This window comes from Rhinolophus hipposideros (assembly GCF_964194185.1).
Source record: "Rhinolophus hipposideros genome assembly, chromosome: 14".
NCBI classification, from domain to species: domain Eukaryota; kingdom Metazoa; phylum Chordata; class Mammalia; order Chiroptera; family Rhinolophidae; genus Rhinolophus; species Rhinolophus hipposideros.
Genome location: NC_138060.1, coordinates 63,633,727 through 63,650,617, shown reverse-complemented (window position 1 = coordinate 63,650,617; position 16,891 = coordinate 63,633,727). Strand labels below are relative to the sequence as shown.

Genomic DNA, 16,891 nt, shown 5'->3' with positions numbered 1-16,891 from the left:
TTTCGAGGTTCATTTTCAGCACGTTCTTGGCTTTCCTGTCCTTTAAACTTACCTGTTTAGCGGTACCTTGGTGGAGAAGGTAAGATGGACTGAATAGGCATCTTGTAGAACAGGGTTTTCAAATGACAGGTGTCGAGCTCTTTGTCATGGGATGGACTTAGAGGCCCGCGGCTCTCATTTTTGAAAGTGGAAGGTCAGGCTGTGTTAAACGTGATGAGGATAAGTGTCAGTGTGTGGTAACTTTATTTCAGATGAGTATCGCTATCTTCACATAGAGACAGGCACGTGCACCTACGCATGGCTGACAGGGTCATAATAAAACATTGTGCTTCTTAACGTGGCTTGCACTTAAAACAGCCTGGAAGTCATGGCTTTAGGTGTATAAAATCAGGGACCCATCCCTGCAGAGATTAAGACTTCCTTTGGACAGTACTCTGCTCTACTCCTGAAATTGAGTTAGAGCTTTTTTATGTATATCTGTTCACACGAAAAGGGGGACATTGGCAGTTGACAGTGATGTCCCATGCTGGTCTTGCCATTTCTCAGGGATGGGGCAGGAGTTGTTGGACATCACAAGGTGGCCTGTACTACGAAGGGTTCAGCTGAGCTGGCCGGGCCGGGGAATGCTACATCCAGGGGGGGCCTGAGGACACCCACCTGCCCTCCATCTGGGCACCTGACCTGTCGGCCCTTCTTTTCCAGGTGGTCATAGGAGACAAGGTGGTCCTGAACCCCGTCAATGCTGGCCAGCCCCTGCACGCCAGCAGCCACCAGCTGGTGGACAATCCAGGCTGCAATGAGGTAAGGGGACCGAGTCAGGGCCCGAGGGCAGGCACAAGGCCGCAGGAGCAGGCCTTGGGGTGAAGCATGTGCGTGTGGCCCTGTGCCTGTCCTGCATGCAAGGGGACTGAGGCCCCAGTCAGGGCTGCCACAGGGGGTCTTGCAAAACCAGTTGTCACCCCAGGGTGCTGTTTCCTAGCCTTAGGTCACTGGGGGATTGTTTTCTAATTGGTGAGCCAGAGAAGGGCCCCTCGTAAGGAATTTTTCTGGCCAAAGGGGCACCTTTTCCTAATTATCTCCCTAAAAGATGCCTTTTGCTAGTTGCTAGGAAGGGAACACCGCAGGCAGTCAGCAGCCCTGCGAGAATGCCGTCTTCCTCGTGGCAGTACATCTACTTAGCCTCTAAATGGGCAGATACGGGGCACAAGGACAGTTACTTGACGGGGACATAAGTACTTGTCTAATGATTGAGGACACAGGCTCTGGAGTAAGACAGAGATGTGGCTGCAAACCCCACATCTGCCATTCCCCAGCTCTGTGGCTGGGGGGTAGTTCCCAGTCTCTCTGTACATCAGTTTTCCTGTCTCTGAAATGGGCGTGATGGTCATTCCTATTCTTAGGGTGTCACTGAGGACCAGATGTGCTCGTGGGTGTCAGTCCTCAGCCCGTGCCTGGCAGATGTTTAGTGTACAGACAGCGGCTGCTGCTGTGAGTGCCGTTAGCATTTCAGAATGGACACTCGGGAGGCTCTTTTACCTCTGGAGTTCATCCCGTTTTATAAGTACTTTGGCCTTTACTTTCTGGCTGCAGCACAAGAGACTTGGAGAGAAAGGAAGAGGTCATTCCAGAAGAGCAGGCAGCTTGCTTCCTGTGGTCAGTTGGAGCTCACATAGTGACTGGGCCAAATGACCCTTTCCCGCCACACACTTCTGACAGGCCACTTGAATTTGTAGGTCCTGCGATCGTTAGGCTGTGAGCCCCGGGATTTGGGGGGTTTGAAGGCACAGCTGTTCTGAGGCAGATATGAAACTGTAGTTCTCATTTGCTTTAATTGATTCCAGGTCAATTCCGTCAACTGCAACACAAGCTGGAAAATCGTCCTTTTCATGAAGTGGAGTGATAACAAAGACGACATATTGAAGGGAGTGAGTTTGGGGCCAGGTGGGCGGGTGGCACGTGGCCCTTCCCAGGTGGCGGTTCAGTTCTCTTTTAAACTTCACTTTCCTTGGTTCCTCTGTGTGTGGACTCCTAGGGTGACGTGGTGAGGCTATTCCACGCGGAGCAGGAGAAGTTTCTCACGTGTGACGAGCACAGGAAGAAGCAGCACGTGTTCCTGAGAACCACGGGCCGGCAGTCGGCCACGTCTGCCACCAGCTCCAAAGCCCTGTGGGAGGTGGAGGTAAGAGGGTGGCAGGAGGTGGGGTGGCGGGACTCGTGGGCTTGTAGCAGCACGTCACAGCACCCACCTCGTGCCCGGGGGCGACACAGGAACGCGTGCATTGCGGCTGTCAGAAGGGCGCTGGGTGAGCCTGTGGAGGAAGCCCCGTCTCCTTTAGAAGCAAACTCACCGCTGGAACTGCACGTTGCTGTCTCCGGGCCACCTAATTGCCTCTCCCTTCCGTGTTTCTCTCCCCTGCTCATGTAGCTGTCACAGTGTGTAACCCCGTGCCTGCCCAACAAGATACAAAGGGACTCGCACAGTGGGGGCAGAATGACAAGACACACCCCAGAGAGCGGGATGGTGGGGTGACAGGAGGACATTGCCCGGCTCTGCAGATTTGGCTGGCGGGGGAGCACGTCAGGTGGGGTGAGCGATTCAGGAAGGCTTCCTGAGACAGGAAGCGTCTGAGCCGGCACTTACGTGACGGTCTGTCCTCAGGAAGGAGGAGGCGCTTAGGCCCCTTCGGGTGAGACGGTGGCGTGGACTCAGAAATACGAGGCGGCCTCGGGATAAAAGTCAGGGACCCACTTGGGTGGGGAGCAGGGCTCGGCGTGGGGAGTCAGACACACTGGTGCTGGAGATCAGCGCCTGGAAAAGGCTCTTTCTGTGTGTGTGAATATCTTTATTTTGCCTTTGTTTGAAAAAAAAAATCGGTTTATTTTCCTTTTTTTAATTAATTTCCCTTTTAAAAAATAACAGCTTCATTGCGATACGGTGCGTGTACTTCACAATTCAGTGATTTTTAGCAGGTCCACATTGTTGTGCAGCCATCAGCACAGTGGATTTTAGAACATGTTTCATCGCTCTGAAAGCCCCGTACGTGTCGCAGTTTCACCTCATTTCTCCTCCAACCTTGCTCCCCCTTCTGCCCTGGCAGCCACTCATCTTCCCTCCTACATAGATTTCCTCTGCTGGACATTTCCTATGTGGTCCTTTGTATCCGACTTCTTTTCACCTCGCGTGAGGTTTCCCAGGCTCATCCATCTGGCCCCATCTACCACAACGTCATGTTTCACTGCCGAATAATACTCCCCGGGATGGGCCGTTCAATGCCGTTTGGCTTGTTTCCACTTTGGGGCTCTTCTGAATAATGCTGTGATGACCCTGCATGTACAACTTTTTGTGCAGACATGTTTTCAGTGTCCTTGGGAGTGGAATTGTAGGTCATATGGTAACTCCGGTTAATTTATATTCCCACACGTGGTGTGTGAAGACCCCAGTTCTCCATGTGGCCTTCATGTATGAAGGAGAGTTTTGTTGGCTGTAGGATTCTAGGGAGACAGTTTCTTCCTTCTGTACGTAAACGTGTTCGTCCATTCTCATTTTGTGTGCATGGCCTCTTTGATGTGAATCCAGTCGTTGTCATCTCTGTACCTACACGGAGTGTCTTTTCTCTTTCGTGGCTTCTTTTAGGTTTTTGTTTCTATTTCCGCTTTACGTTAATCTAATGATGATGCTTGCAAATGCGTGTGTGTACCCTACTTTGAGTTCACTGATTTTCTTGAACCTGTGGGTTTGTGTCAAAAAGGAAAAACTTGGAGTCATTATTTCTCGAATGTTTTTCCTGTCCCCACCAACCCACACACACATACTGGATCATTTGCTACTGTCTGACAGGTTACTGAGTTTACGGGTCACATTTCCCTGCTTCTTGCCTGTCCATGGCTTTATGATTATATGCTGAGTATTGTGAAGGATGTTATTGCTGGATATAGAATTCTAGCTACACAGTATGTGCTACTTTGTTGAGTGTCTGGATTGTGTTGCTTTCCTTTAAAGAGCGTTGTATTTTGTTTTGTCAGACGGTAAAGTTACTTGTGGATCCAGGTAGTCATTTGGAGGTTTGTTTTAAAGCTTCGTTAGGTCAATTGAATTGTAGCCTTCTTTTAGGGTCGGATAAGTCCTGCGACTAAGGTGTGACCTTTTCATGTCTCCACTGAATGCCCAGGTGTGTGATGGACTCTCTTCACTGGCTTGTCAGAATGCAGGCACCAGCCAGCCCTGAGTGAGCTCTGGGAATGCCACACTCACGGCTCCTCCTTGTTCTTTATTTGTGGGGTCTCACCTTACACATCTGCAGCTTGGTATCCAGCCAAAGAGTCAGGCAGACCCCTGTATAGATTTCTGGGGCTTTTTGTCTGGTAGCTCTGTGTTCTTCCCCCACAATGCCAGCCACTTCAGTCTCCCTAAATTCTGGTATGTCTCCTGAACTCAGTGAGACCAGTGTCCCCTACTTGGTTTCCCCTTCCCAGTGCTACCATCCTGAGAAGACCGTTAGGAGCAAATTGGAGCAGTCACAGATCTCGCCTTGTTTCCCGTCCCTCAGATATATCACACTGTGCGCCCCCATTGTCCGACAGCTGAGAGTCACATCATGTATTTTATGCAGTTTTCTTGTTGTCTGTGGCAAATCCAGTGTTTGGTGCAATGTCCAATTGCTTCTGCCACCAAGTACGAGTACCAGGTGCTCCGTCATGACCAGAAACTGAAGTTAACGTTTATTTTGATGGTGAACTCTTAGGCTCTCAGGCTCTCAGCATGGGCCTGTGTGTGTTTTTCAGCACGGCAGTTCCGTGTGTGGAGGGCTTTCACAGTTTCCCACGAAATCTCTTTTTATTTGTCGTGCCTCTCATGGATGGATTTCAGAATCTTAACGTCTGCTTTAGGGGGATTAAGGCAAAAAACCTGAAAACCGTTGAGTGTTTCACTACCATTGCTTCACATTAACTGGGAGACTATTTCTTCTTTGGAGAAACTTAGCACTCCCGTATGTTTAAGTGCTTATGTTACACATGACACTTGCAATGGGTTTGTTGGAAGATCCTGATTTTTTTGTTCAGCTAGTACATCTCACGTCTGAACTATGACTTCTGTGCAATGTCTCAGATTCGGTGTTGTCCTACTGTGGGCTGACACTTCTCCTCTCCTGTTGACCATTCATTCCTCGTCTTGCAGGTCGTCCAGCATGACCCGTGTCGGGGAGGAGCGGGGTATTGGAACAGCCTCTTCCGTTTCAAGCATCTTGCTACAGGGCATTACTTAGCAGCAGAGGTAAGTAGCAGCCCCGAGTTTCTCTCTTTCAAGGCTGACACACTCCCTTTTCCTCCCTTACCTGTAACCATCGGGTGATTGGATGTTTAGGGTAATACCCAGTCACCTTGCTTTCCCTTCTGCTTTTCTGTTTCCTTCTGCCTCCTTTCCCTGCTTATAGGTAAGAAAGGGTAACAATGGTTAACACGTTTGAGTACCTCACAGGGATTTCCATCAAGATGCGGGGAGACCGTAAGTTAGAAAATAATGCGGTCCCGGGGATGCCATGTGCTGCGTGGTGACAGCAGTTAATTATGGTGTATTGTGTACGTGAAAGTTGCTAAAACAGTGGGTCTTCCAAGAGAAAAGAATGCGGGGTTTTAGGATTACCCTTGTTTTGCTCATGCACACTGCTCTCCCCACATCTTACCTACCAACCCTGCCCCTAACAAGAATGCCTGACACTTGGCTGTCGTGAAACGTGGTGTTGAAAGCCAGCAGTGTTACGACACGTAAGGAGTTAGACGACTTTCTGAATCATCCTGGTTCTCAGAGCACTGGGGGAAGAGACCAAGTCTGATCATTTACTTGTAGGACTGTCAAAAATCAAAGAAATTACCTTAAATGCCTGGTAAGGGTTTCTGAGGAGAGGCAAGGCTCAGTGCTGAAGGACGGGGGGAACCTACCTTTGAGATTTTGTGTCATTTTAAGGAGCCACCCTACTGTGTGACAGATGTTGCATTTTACTCTGATTTGCTGGGAGATGTACGATGAGTATTCACATCAGAGTCTAGTCGTACATCAGACGACACCCGTTGCCTGGTGCCGCTGGTGGGGCTGCTCAGAAATTTTCAAGGTGACGTGTGGGTGACAGCCCTGCTCCTGCAGCTGACCCCGAGAAGCATGACTGTCAACGTACTGAACCCCTGGGGTGCCTGACACTTACATGAACTGATGCGTTCGAAATATTCAGGAACCAAAGAGCAAAACTTAGCTGAAATTTAAAGTGGAGCCAGAGGGGGTTGCAGAGCTAGCAAACCAGCTGTGAGAAATGTCAGTTCCGTGGTTTGCCAAAGACCAGTGGTGGTTGCGCTGTCTGCTGCGCTCGGAGGTGAACGTAGCTCTTGTTGGAGGCACCAGTTTTTTATTTCTAACTAAAAATAAGCAGGATTATCAGTGATTGGGTCTCGATCTTTCATGTACCTCGGGCTTTTCAGTGTTGTTTTGCTGGTGAATTCATCGTGTTTCTCTGTCTAGACTTGAGAGCCGTCTCTTGGTGACTGGGAGATTGTCCCGTGTGTGTTGTACTCATGTAACATGTGTCGTCGTTGTGGCATGCTGGTTTCATGAACGCAGGGAAGGGACAAGTTCTTAGCTGTTCAAAGATGCCCGCAGGCCTGGACGTTTCCTGCAGGTGGGGCCGAGTCCTTGAGAAAGCAATGGGTGATTTAATTTCCTAATGATTCTTTTTCATCAGGTAGACCCTGACTTTGAGGAAGAGTGCCTGGAGTTTCAGCCCTCAGTAAGTATGGACAGGAGCCTCCGGTCTTCATCCCGTAGGGTGAGACCAAATGTTCTGGAACCCCACGTAAGAAGCACCGTGGTCACTGAGTGTGGGGAAGGGAAGCTTCCGGCTGCCTTCGCAGAGGGTCTCCTGTGCTTGCCCTGCGGGCAGGCATCTCTCCTGTGTCCTGATTGGTGCAAGAGCCAGTCAGTCATTACGCTCCTTCTGTGTGCTTAGTTAAGGGGTCTCCACCTCTGAGTTGCAGAAGTTCGCGGTATCTCTTCGACTACCGGAGGCTGGAGATGGTGATGGCCCCTGTCGAAGTCGGCCTTTTACAAACGAATGTCCTGTTGCTGTTGACCTCAATCTGTGACTCATTCAGAATTTTTGAGGAATGAGTGTGTGAGGTGGATGGTGTCGTGTGGACTGTGGCGTTCACGCAGGAGGCACAGAGCTCCGGCCATCTGATGGGACACTCCATTGTCTAAGCAGCTGTCCTTGCTGTCTGCAAAGTCAGAAATAGGCTTTATAATGTGGTTTGGAATTGTGATGCCACCTGGATATTTCTTTGGAGGCCAGAGTGCCAATTAATGCTGAAATGGAGGCAGCTGGGGGTTCAGGTGTCCGCCGGTCTGCACTGAAGAGGGCAGAGGTTGTGTCCCACGGAAATGATGGGCATGAACAAGGCTGTTCTCTTGGGCAGTGCTTCATTCTGCTCTAGGATCAAAAAATAATACTAATTCCAAACAGTTGCTGTTCTGTTTGACATTGTGTCCCTGGCGGTCACCTCAGGGGTGCTGTGGTAGGTGGTATTGAAGGTATTTCTCTTTTGTTTCTCCCAAATTTTGAAAGAATTGGAGGGACTTGCATGTGGGCACGTTCATGAAGGGAATTGGGGTGGAGATAGCAGAGAAAGCCGCTGACTGGAAAGAGCGAATCCTGTAGTAACGGTGAACCTTCGAGGTACGTTAGCTCTGGGAGAAACGCAGACGGCTGCTAGCGGAGGGCGCCCACGTAGTTCCTGGACTGGCGGGGGGAGTTCGTCTCCTCCTTCCTGAGGGTTCTGTTCTTCCTTTCGTCCTCCTTACCCTCACTTCTGGAGCCCATTTGGAAAGCTTTCCTTGCACTGTTAATGGAGGGAGAAAACACCTGGTCCCTCTTCCTGCCCATGTGCAAGGCGGTCTTTGCACAGCAGCTCTGTGCAAAGACTGGGCTTGGATAGGCTGGGCGTTACGTTTCCTAAGGCAGTCGTCCTCCTTGCACCTTCTTTATTTTGAGAGAAGGAGCTGCCTTTGTGTGACTTGCATCGTGGTCTTAGTGCTGGCCTCTGAGGTGACAGTAAGTGTACCCTCTGAGGTCACTTTGAAGAAGAGCTGTGCCATCTTGCAGTGAGAGCTGATGTTCGAGTGAGCCTTGCCCTCTGGGCACGAGGTCGCTCTCCTGCCCTGTTGGTGTGTGAGGAGAAGGACCGGTGTTCTTAATGCAGGAGGAAGAGAACGGCGACCAGCAGCAGGGCGTGGGGGAGAGACAGACTGGGTTCCAAGAGCAGGCCCGCCGCTCGTGAGCTGTGTGACTCCGGCCAAGCTACTGTCCATCTCTGAGCCTCCATGCCCTCATCTGTGGACGTGGCGGGCGTGCTTGCTCTAAAGGACAAAGTGAGATGTGCAGCTGAAGTGGCCCATCGTAGGTGCTCAATAAATGGCACGTTTGTAAGTTGCACAGGGTCGTCCACATTCCAGGGCCCTGACATCGCCAGTTCGTCCGGGCTATGCGTTAGCTCCCCGAAATGACTTAGGGCAGGTTTCACGATCTTCGTTGGACACGTGGGAAAGCAGAGAGTGGTCCTGAGTTGCACCATGTCTTGGGGTCTCTCGGAGCTCCGTCATCTTTACTTTGTCGTGCTTCTCCACGCCAGAGTGGCAGGTGTGCCAGCTTGGGGGCTGGTCTAGACTGCATTGCTCCGGCTACTCGGGCTGTGGCTTGGGTGGTGGCCCTCATCGGAGGAGGGATCTCTGGGGGGCTCACCTTTCCCCAGGAGGCCAGCAGTGCGTCCAGGTGCCTGCATTGGGAGGGTCTGGCCCCCATTGCGCTCCTCGTGGCCTGGACACTTGGCTGGAGAAGCTCCAGGGCATCTGCCTGGAAGATGGAGCCTGTGTCGTTCTGCTCTGCTTACTGCTCCTGTGTTTGCCCAAGACGGGCCTCCGGCCCTGTGGGTTTGGCCTGGGACCTCCCTCAGCTTTGTCACTCTTGTCCTTCTAAATGCAGAGGCACCGGAGCCATGTGCTTCGATGCCAAGGGGAGAAAAAAGAGAAGCCGAGGCTGGCTCTCGTCTGACGGCCTTTGCCCGTGTGCCTTTCCGACCACTAGGTGGCAAACGCCGACTGCACACAGAGTATGAACGTGCAGTTTGCCAGCCTCGTTTCCAGGCACAGTGAACTTAATGCAATTTTCGTTTTTCTCTAGACCCTTGGCAGGTCTCCCCAGCAGCCTGCAGCCGCCCTGTGTCTCCAGCCAGCACCGGGTCAGGGTTCCCCTTGAGCGTGGTATGTGGGACGCTGCAGGTCACAGCAGTTAGAAGAGGATTCTGTGCAGTTCTTGCTCCTGAGCTGAGCTTGTGGAGACGTTGTGGGGCCCTCCAGGCTTTTCTCACTCTACTGTGCGTGGAATAAGAGTCGAGGTTGTTTGGAGAGAGTCCCGTAGTATTACAGGCGGGAACCTGAGGGTGGGAGGAGACAGAGGTTTGGGGTATGAAAGCAGCTTTTCTTCCTTTTTTTTCTTTTTTACACAGACAGAAGTTGGGGCCGCAGATGAACTGCTAATGCAGCCTGTTGTCCACAGCCCTCCAACTCAGGCCCCGGGAATGAAATGTTCCCGTGCTTGCTGCTTTGCCTGTTAGATTTCATACCCTTTCCCCACTCCCCATCTGGAAAGGAGGCAGTGCCTCAGCCCGAGCAAAACAACTAGTGACAAAGAAAACTTGGTTTTCCTGGTAGACGCAGGTGGATGCCGTCGTCCTGCAGGGGTGCTACACATACAAAGCGAGCCCGTGTAGAGTCCCAGCGCTGAGAGGGAGCTCGTGACACCGGTCACAGTGCTCTGGGCATCTGCTTACATGTTCTCGGGCAGATGGGCTCCGGGGCCCAGACTGTCTTCAGAGTTTCCCGGGAACACTTGTGTCATCCTTCATTCGCCTCCACTGAAGATTGCCTTCAGTCCCAAGCTGATCCCCATGGCAGCAGGCGAGCCCTTTCCCCTGCCCTGTCGGCAGCCCTGCTTGATTAACAACGGATGTTTTTTTCAGAGCTAGTCTGACTTTCAGATATTTTCCTTGGCCACCCTGGGATTCACTGCTTACGAACTCTTGGATCCAGGTTTCTTTTTTATTATTCCTCCTGGGAAGCGCTGTACCATGTGACGGCCAGACAGTTTCACTGTAGGTTAGCACAACGGCCCATACCGAAGCCACAGGAAAGTTTTCTCTAAGTGCTTCTCCTCCCCCCACTGCCGCCATTGGCTGTGGCTCTGTGGAGTTCTTTGTCACCGAGAGCGTTGTCCCCATGGACCTCTGTCACCGTAACCCCGTCGTTTAAGCATTTTTATTGTAACACAAGAAGGTGGAGCGTAGATGATCTTGTCCTGGATGGCCGGTGAGACTTACGTGGCTGCCCTGAAACACGCTTTCCCACCGATGGCTGGCGCTCACTGTTTCTTTTCCTGTCCTGTGGACTGTACGGTGGTCATAGTGAGTGCAGGGTCCAGCACGCAGCGTCCTTGACTCAGTGACCTTTCCTCCTCAGGTGGACCCGGATCAGGACGCCTCTCGCAGCAGGTTGCGAAATGTCCAGGAAAAGATGGTGTACTCCCTGGTCTCGGTGCCCGAAGGCAGTGACATCTCGTCCATCTTCGAGCTGGACCCCACCACTCTCCGTGGAGGTGACAGCCTTGTCCCCAGGTATGGGTCTAACACAGGTTAGCCCAGGTGAGTCAGGCTTGGCGTGTGTGGCCTGGCCTGGTGGCTGGGAACCCCAGGCATACAGTGCCTTCCTGGAAGGTTTTATACGGGGTTTGTCCTGGCTGCCCATTGCAAGGGTGTCTGGATTGGTTGTTTTTGGCTCAGCAACTGCAAGTTCTCAGTGGTTGGATAAGAAGTGCTATTTTTAGGTAAACAAGCCAAACCTTAAGCTCCAGTGGCTGAATGTTTCTAGTTGACTTTCTTCCTTCTTCCTAAACCTGAGCGATCGCCCAGTCAATTGAATAAGCACTTGAAAAGAAATTCTAGAAAATGGAGTATTTGAAATACACCAAGTACAAAGTAAATTTCATTTTAAGTGTTGGGAAGTCAGACCAGTCTTCTCTGGTTATTTTATTAAAGTTAACTCTTAGTTTTGTTGCATAAGAATGCCTGTGGGGGCGGGGGGTGGTTAGAGCTCCACGCTCCTAACTCCGAAGGCTGCCGATTCGATTCCCACATGGGCCAGTGGGCTCTCAACCACAAGGTTGGCAGTTAAATTCCTCGAGTCCCGCAAAGGATGGTGGGCAGCGCCCCCTGCAACTAAGATTGAACACGGCACCTTGAGCTGAGCTGCCGCTGAGCTCCCGGATGGCTCAGTTGGTTGGAGCCCGTCCTCTCAACCACAAGGTTGCTGGTTCAACTCCCGCAAGGGATGGTGGGCTGTGCCCCCTGCAACTAGCAACGGCAACTGGACCTGTTGCTGAGCTGCGCCCTCCACAACTAAGATTGAAAGGACAACAACTTGAAGCTGAACGGCACCCTCCACAATTAAGGTTGAAAGGACAACAACTTGACTTGAGAAAGAAAAAACACCATAGAGAACAAAGAAACAAGTGAAAAATCACATAAAATTCAACCATAACATTTTGGTTTATGTGGTTTCAGACAGGTCTCTGAACACACAGATAACCTGTATATAATTTATGTTAAATGGGATCATAAGCTATTTTTAATAATTTTTCACTGAGCAGTATGTTCTGTACATATTTCTAAGTAAATATCAATTGTCATCATTTTGAATAACTATAATATTCTACCTTATGTATTAGGTTAGTAGAAAAGTAATTGAGGTTTTGCAATTTTTAACCTTTTAAACCGCATTTACTTTTGCACCACCTAATACTACCGGGTTCCCCGAAAATAAGACCTAGCCGGACCATCAGCTCTAATGCGTCTTTTGGAGCAAAAATTAATGTAAGACCCAGTTTTATTTTACTATAATAGAAGACCCAGTCTTATATTAATTTTTGCTCCAAAAGACGCATTAGAGCTGATGGTCCGGCTAGGTCTTATTTTCCGGGAAACACGGTATCATTAGTCCATTATTAAGACATTGGATTATTTATAATTTTTTTACTACTATAAATTGTGCTTTGTTGAACATCTTTAAGCCTCAGTTTGTATCTGCTGTCATCTCTTAATGGAAAAAAATCTAAAAATGGGATTGCTAGATAAGAATACCAGTGTATTTTACAAGTTACACCAAGTGCCAGACTCCCTTCGCGAGTTTTACCTGTGCACTCTCACCATGAGTGTGCAACAGAACTCGCATCTCTGAGCTGTTGTGGACACTAGGTTATATCCATCTCTAAGATCTTTGGTATATGATACAATAAAGTGTTACATTGTTTTAATTTGTGTAAATTGTATGCTAAGGAGGTTGAATGCATACTTCCCAGTTTACTGGCCATTTATATTGCTTCATTAAATCACTGGTTTATATCCTTGTCCGTATGTGGATTAATAATCTCTTTATGTTATGTGTTACTCTTTTATTTTCCTACCTTACCACTTTTCGTTCAATTTTGTTCATGATTTTTTTTTCTGTACAGAAGATATAAAATATAAACTTTGTAATAAGATTTATGCGTCTTTTACTTTTAAAATTTAGAGATCTTGTATTTTGTTTCACTCTTCAAAGGGCTTTCTCTACCACAAAATTATTGAATATTTATTCACATTATTTTCCCCCTAGGAATTTTATGATTTTACATTTTGCTTTATTGATCCATGTGAAAATTGTAGTTATTGCTTAATCATCTCTCACAAGAGCACTAATATACACTCAGTAAATACTACTTGTTCCTGTCTCATGCTCAGTATGTTCAAAGACCTTCATTCCCGGGATACAATCTTAGAACTACAGCATATCACAATGTGGGAGTCGCTGTGAATGATTTGCTGTTGTAAACACATCAGAGAGAATCTTGGACCAAAGCCATTTGCTCTAATGTTTATATTGTGCAATGTATCTAGCAGAAAACCATTTGGATATCCATTTTTATTTTGATAGAATATATTCTAGGCTGGTGGCGATAGAAAGCCTAAATATTCAGATCCCTGAACGCTTCTTTCGTTCCCCCTCTAGAAACTCCTATGTGCGGCTCCGACACCTGTGTACTAATACCTGGGTCCACAGCACAAACATCCCCATTGACAAGGAAGAAGAAAAACCCGTGATGCTGAAAGTAAGTCCTGGAACTGGGCGCCCTCCCTGCCCCCCCAGCCTCCCTCCTAATGAAAGGACTCCTTTGAGGGCAGACCGGGGAGAGTGTGACGCTCTGCAGTGGTGTTGCTTTGGCAAGAGTGTGGTCGTGGACAAACTCCAATGTGATCAAAGAGTTGTGTCCAAGGGGCCTGGCTAAAGCAAGCCCAGGGCTTTCGGAGTAATCAGAACCTTTTATTTTCTACCATGGCTTCTGCCCTAAGGGTTGAGCAATTGTCTGGGTTTCATGTCTGAAGGATGATTTTAGCTGGAGGAATGTTTGCTTGGGCCTTGAGGTCCATCAAATACTAGTTGATTCCCCCAATCTTTATTATTTGTCTGTGTACTTAAACATATACTATTTTTATTTCTTGAAAGTTCTCCCACCCTTTCTAATTTCTCTCCCTGAAGCGTACCTCTCCTTCCCCACCTTCTCCAGGATCACAGAGCATAAATACACAAACACAGGGGTTTTCTTTTTAAAAAATGAAATGATACCCTCACACAATTTTTTTTGGGTGGGGGATAGGAGAAGGTATTGGAATTTTTCTTTGACTTTTATGAACGTTTTTAGGTATATAGAAAACTTGAAAGAATGGTACAGTCTCTCCTTATGATACTGCCTGTCACTTAGAGTCAAGAATTACCATTTTGCCCATTTGCTTTTCCCTGTGTATTTATACACATAGATTGCATTGTAAGTCTTACCTGTAACAAATGAAGCTACACGTTATAATAGCGCCCCATTTCCTGCCTCACTGTTCCCACAAGTCTCCAGAGGAGACAACTGTGAACGACGTGGGGTGCTTTCTTCCAGATGGTTTCCTACATCTGGTTGATCTGAACCACAGAGCCCCAAGCTCTTTGTGTTGCCAAAAGCCCCATGGGGAATGTCTGGTGTCACACGCTCTCCGTCCGAGACCGCCCCTCAAAGGCCACCTTGCGTTTCAGATCGGCACCTCTCCCGTGAAGGAGGACAAGGAGGCGTTTGCCATCGTCCCGGTCTCCCCCGCCGAGGTCCGCGACCTGGATTTCGCCAACGACGCCAGCAAGGTGCTGGGCTCCATTGCGGGGAAGCTGGAGAAGGGCACCATCACGCAGAATGAAAGGAGGTGCGGTCCTGCCAGGAGCGAGGAGCTACGGCGCCTCCCCACGCCCTGCGGGTTTCAGGCCCCTCCCAGAGAGGGAGACGTGCTGGGGCGGCCAAGGGCCGCCCTGTGGGTGGATCAACCTGTGGTGTCTAAGAAATGGTGTTCCTTTTTGGAAGTCTCTGAAATTGTGAAGATCGCTCTCTTTCTCTGTGTCCCACTTGGTCCCCGGAACTCCCTTACTAAATGTCAGGGGTCAAGGCGACTCAGACAGTGTCCTATGGCCCATGTTTTGTGAAGGTGATAATCCTTTTGTGGGCAATCATGTGTTGTCTGTATTTCACTCTGTTTGGTAACGGGCCTCAGTTGTCCATTTCGAGGAAACTGGGAGGAATGGGTCTGCTTTGGTTTAACTGGTTCAGTTAGGCCTGAGGTTTCTGGGATATCGAGTACGTCCCACTTCTAATAGCTTCTTTCCCCCTCAGGTCGGTCACCAAGCTGCTGGAAGACTTGGTTTACTTTGTCACTGGTGGAACTAATTCTGGTCAAGATGTGCTTGAAGTGGTCTTCTCCAAGCCCAACAGAGAACGGCAGAAGCTGATGAGAGAACAGAATATTCTCAAGCAGGTCGGTGACACGTGACAGTTTGGGTCCGCTTGTAAGAAAGCAGTGGGGTCACTGCTCTTAGGGACGTGGATGGTTCCACTTGGAAGGCTTGATCAATTGACTAAAAAAAAAAAGAAACAGACTATTTTTTGGAGCAGTTTTCAGTGAACAGCAATAGTGAGTGAAAAGTACAGAGTTCGCATGCACCCCACGCCCTCAGGCATGAATCGCCTCCCCCCTCGCCACCATCCCACCAGAGGGCACGTTTGTAGCGGTTGATGAACCTACAGACACATCACGCAGAGTCCATAGTTAAAGGACAGCTCACTCTTGGTGCTGGACATGCTGTGGGTTTGGTCATGTGTGTAATGACACGTACCCACCATGAGTGTCATACAGAGCAGTTTCACTTCCTAACCATCCTCTGCTCTGCGTGTTCTTGCCTCCTCCTCACCCCTCCTGACAAACCCTGATCTTCTTACTGGCTCCGTGGTTCTGCCTTCTCCCAGTGTCATCTGGTTGGGCTCCTGCAGGGTGCAGCTCCTCCGGTCGGCTTCTCTCATTTAAGCTTCCTCCCTGTCTCTTCCTGGCTCCAGAGCTCAGTTCAGTTGAAAACACACTTGTTGAGAGTGTGACTGGCTAGCTCAGTTGGTTAGAGCATAGTGCTGGTAGCACCAAGATTGCTGGTTCGATCCCCGCATGGGCCAGAAAACACTCTTGTTGAGAATTTACCTATTAGGAACTCCAAAAAGAGTTCACTTGATTACTTTCCTCAAAAATAATATCAAGGGCTCTGTGTCCTTAAGGTTATTTCCTACGTCTGGGAGATGTGGAACATGGATAAACTCAGGCCTTATAGGTTCTTATAGGGACCTGTTGGCACTGGAACCAACCTCCAAAGGACATGGGGCCGAGAAACGGTGCAAGAGGCTGACAGCTCCGGAATGAAAGAGTTGTTTAAGGGAATGTAGGACAGAAGCAGAGTCTTGGGTGATCTCTGACTCAGAAAGGGAAGGGGGACTCCAGGAGCTCAGGCGGCTTATAGCCAGTGGCTCGTGCTTGTTAAGCACCATATATCCCAAAGCAGCAAACAACTTCATGGGCCTGCTTACCTGTGTGAGAACATTCCTCTCCTGAGGGGAACTGGTGGTTACCAGAGCAACTTCCTTCTTAAGATGGTGTCGATCACGGCAGGCACTAGAAGCCAGTTTGCCTGATAGGACCCCACAAGCCACCCGAATCTCCCCATAAAGAATGAGCAGTGGCTTACAGGAAATAGACGGTATTATCTCGTATGAATTTAAATCAGCTGGTGTGAAGTCAAGTCCGAGGGAAGACAGACACACCCTTGGGTAGATGAGATTCACAGACACACCCACCCGGTAGTTCTCTGAAGCTGCTGGAGATGGGGCCGCAAGCTGGGTGTGGGGACAGAGCCCCAGAGAGCAGTTTCCAGGCTCTCGGCCTCACGGGGAAGGTGCTGGCTCAGGTAGTAGATGGCCGTCAGCTGTTACCGGTTAGCCATTAGCCGCTGATAGAACAGCCGTGGCTGAGCTAGTAAGCGCGGAGTGTGGATTGCAGAGAGGCGGATTGTAGTTAGCAAGTGAGGTTGGTTGGCAGAGAAGTGGGCGGCAGGCTGCGGATCGTGTGGCTCCTGCTTCCTGTGTCTCGCCTGGCCGCCAGCGAGACCAGAGTGGTGTGGCTCCCCTACGGCTCCGTGAGTGTTCCTTTTTGGCCTCCCCATATCCTACATGCTTATGTGGGGAGCGGGAGCTGAGATCCCGCATGACACCCTGCATGGCACTGGCCTTGGAAATTCCTGACACTGAAGCCGAAAGGAAAACTCGAGTTCCAGCTCCCCCTGTTCTCCTTCGGACCTTGAGCTTTGAGAATCCTTCCCCCGTCAGCCTGTGGTAGACAAAACTTATTAACACTCCGTCATGTT

General features: G+C 49.6%; 1 protein-coding gene across 7 annotated transcripts in view; it reads left to right on the top strand.

The window, feature by feature from the left end:
* ITPR1 (inositol 1,4,5-trisphosphate receptor type 1) overlaps positions 1–16,891 on the top strand; it is a 295,575-nt gene that overhangs the window by 115,237 nt on the left and 163,447 nt on the right. For 5 of the 7 annotated variants that reach the window (XM_081071376.1, XM_081071375.1, XM_081071374.1 and 2 more), the window contains 9 exons: positions 703–801; positions 1,842–1,925; positions 2,033–2,179; positions 5,177–5,272; positions 6,729–6,773; positions 10,553–10,707; positions 13,136–13,235; positions 14,204–14,364; positions 14,826–14,967. In XM_081071376.1, the coding sequence (XP_080927502.1) occupies positions 703–801; positions 1,842–1,925; positions 2,033–2,179; positions 5,177–5,272; positions 6,729–6,773; positions 10,553–10,707; positions 13,136–13,235; positions 14,204–14,364; positions 14,826–14,967 (1,029 nt within the window). The remainder of the gene's footprint in view (positions 1–702; positions 802–1,841; positions 1,926–2,032; positions 2,180–5,176; positions 5,273–6,728; positions 6,774–10,552; positions 10,708–13,135; positions 13,236–14,203; positions 14,365–14,825; positions 14,968–16,891) is intronic. The other 2 variants (XM_081071377.1, XM_081071373.1) reach the window with 1 other exon arrangement.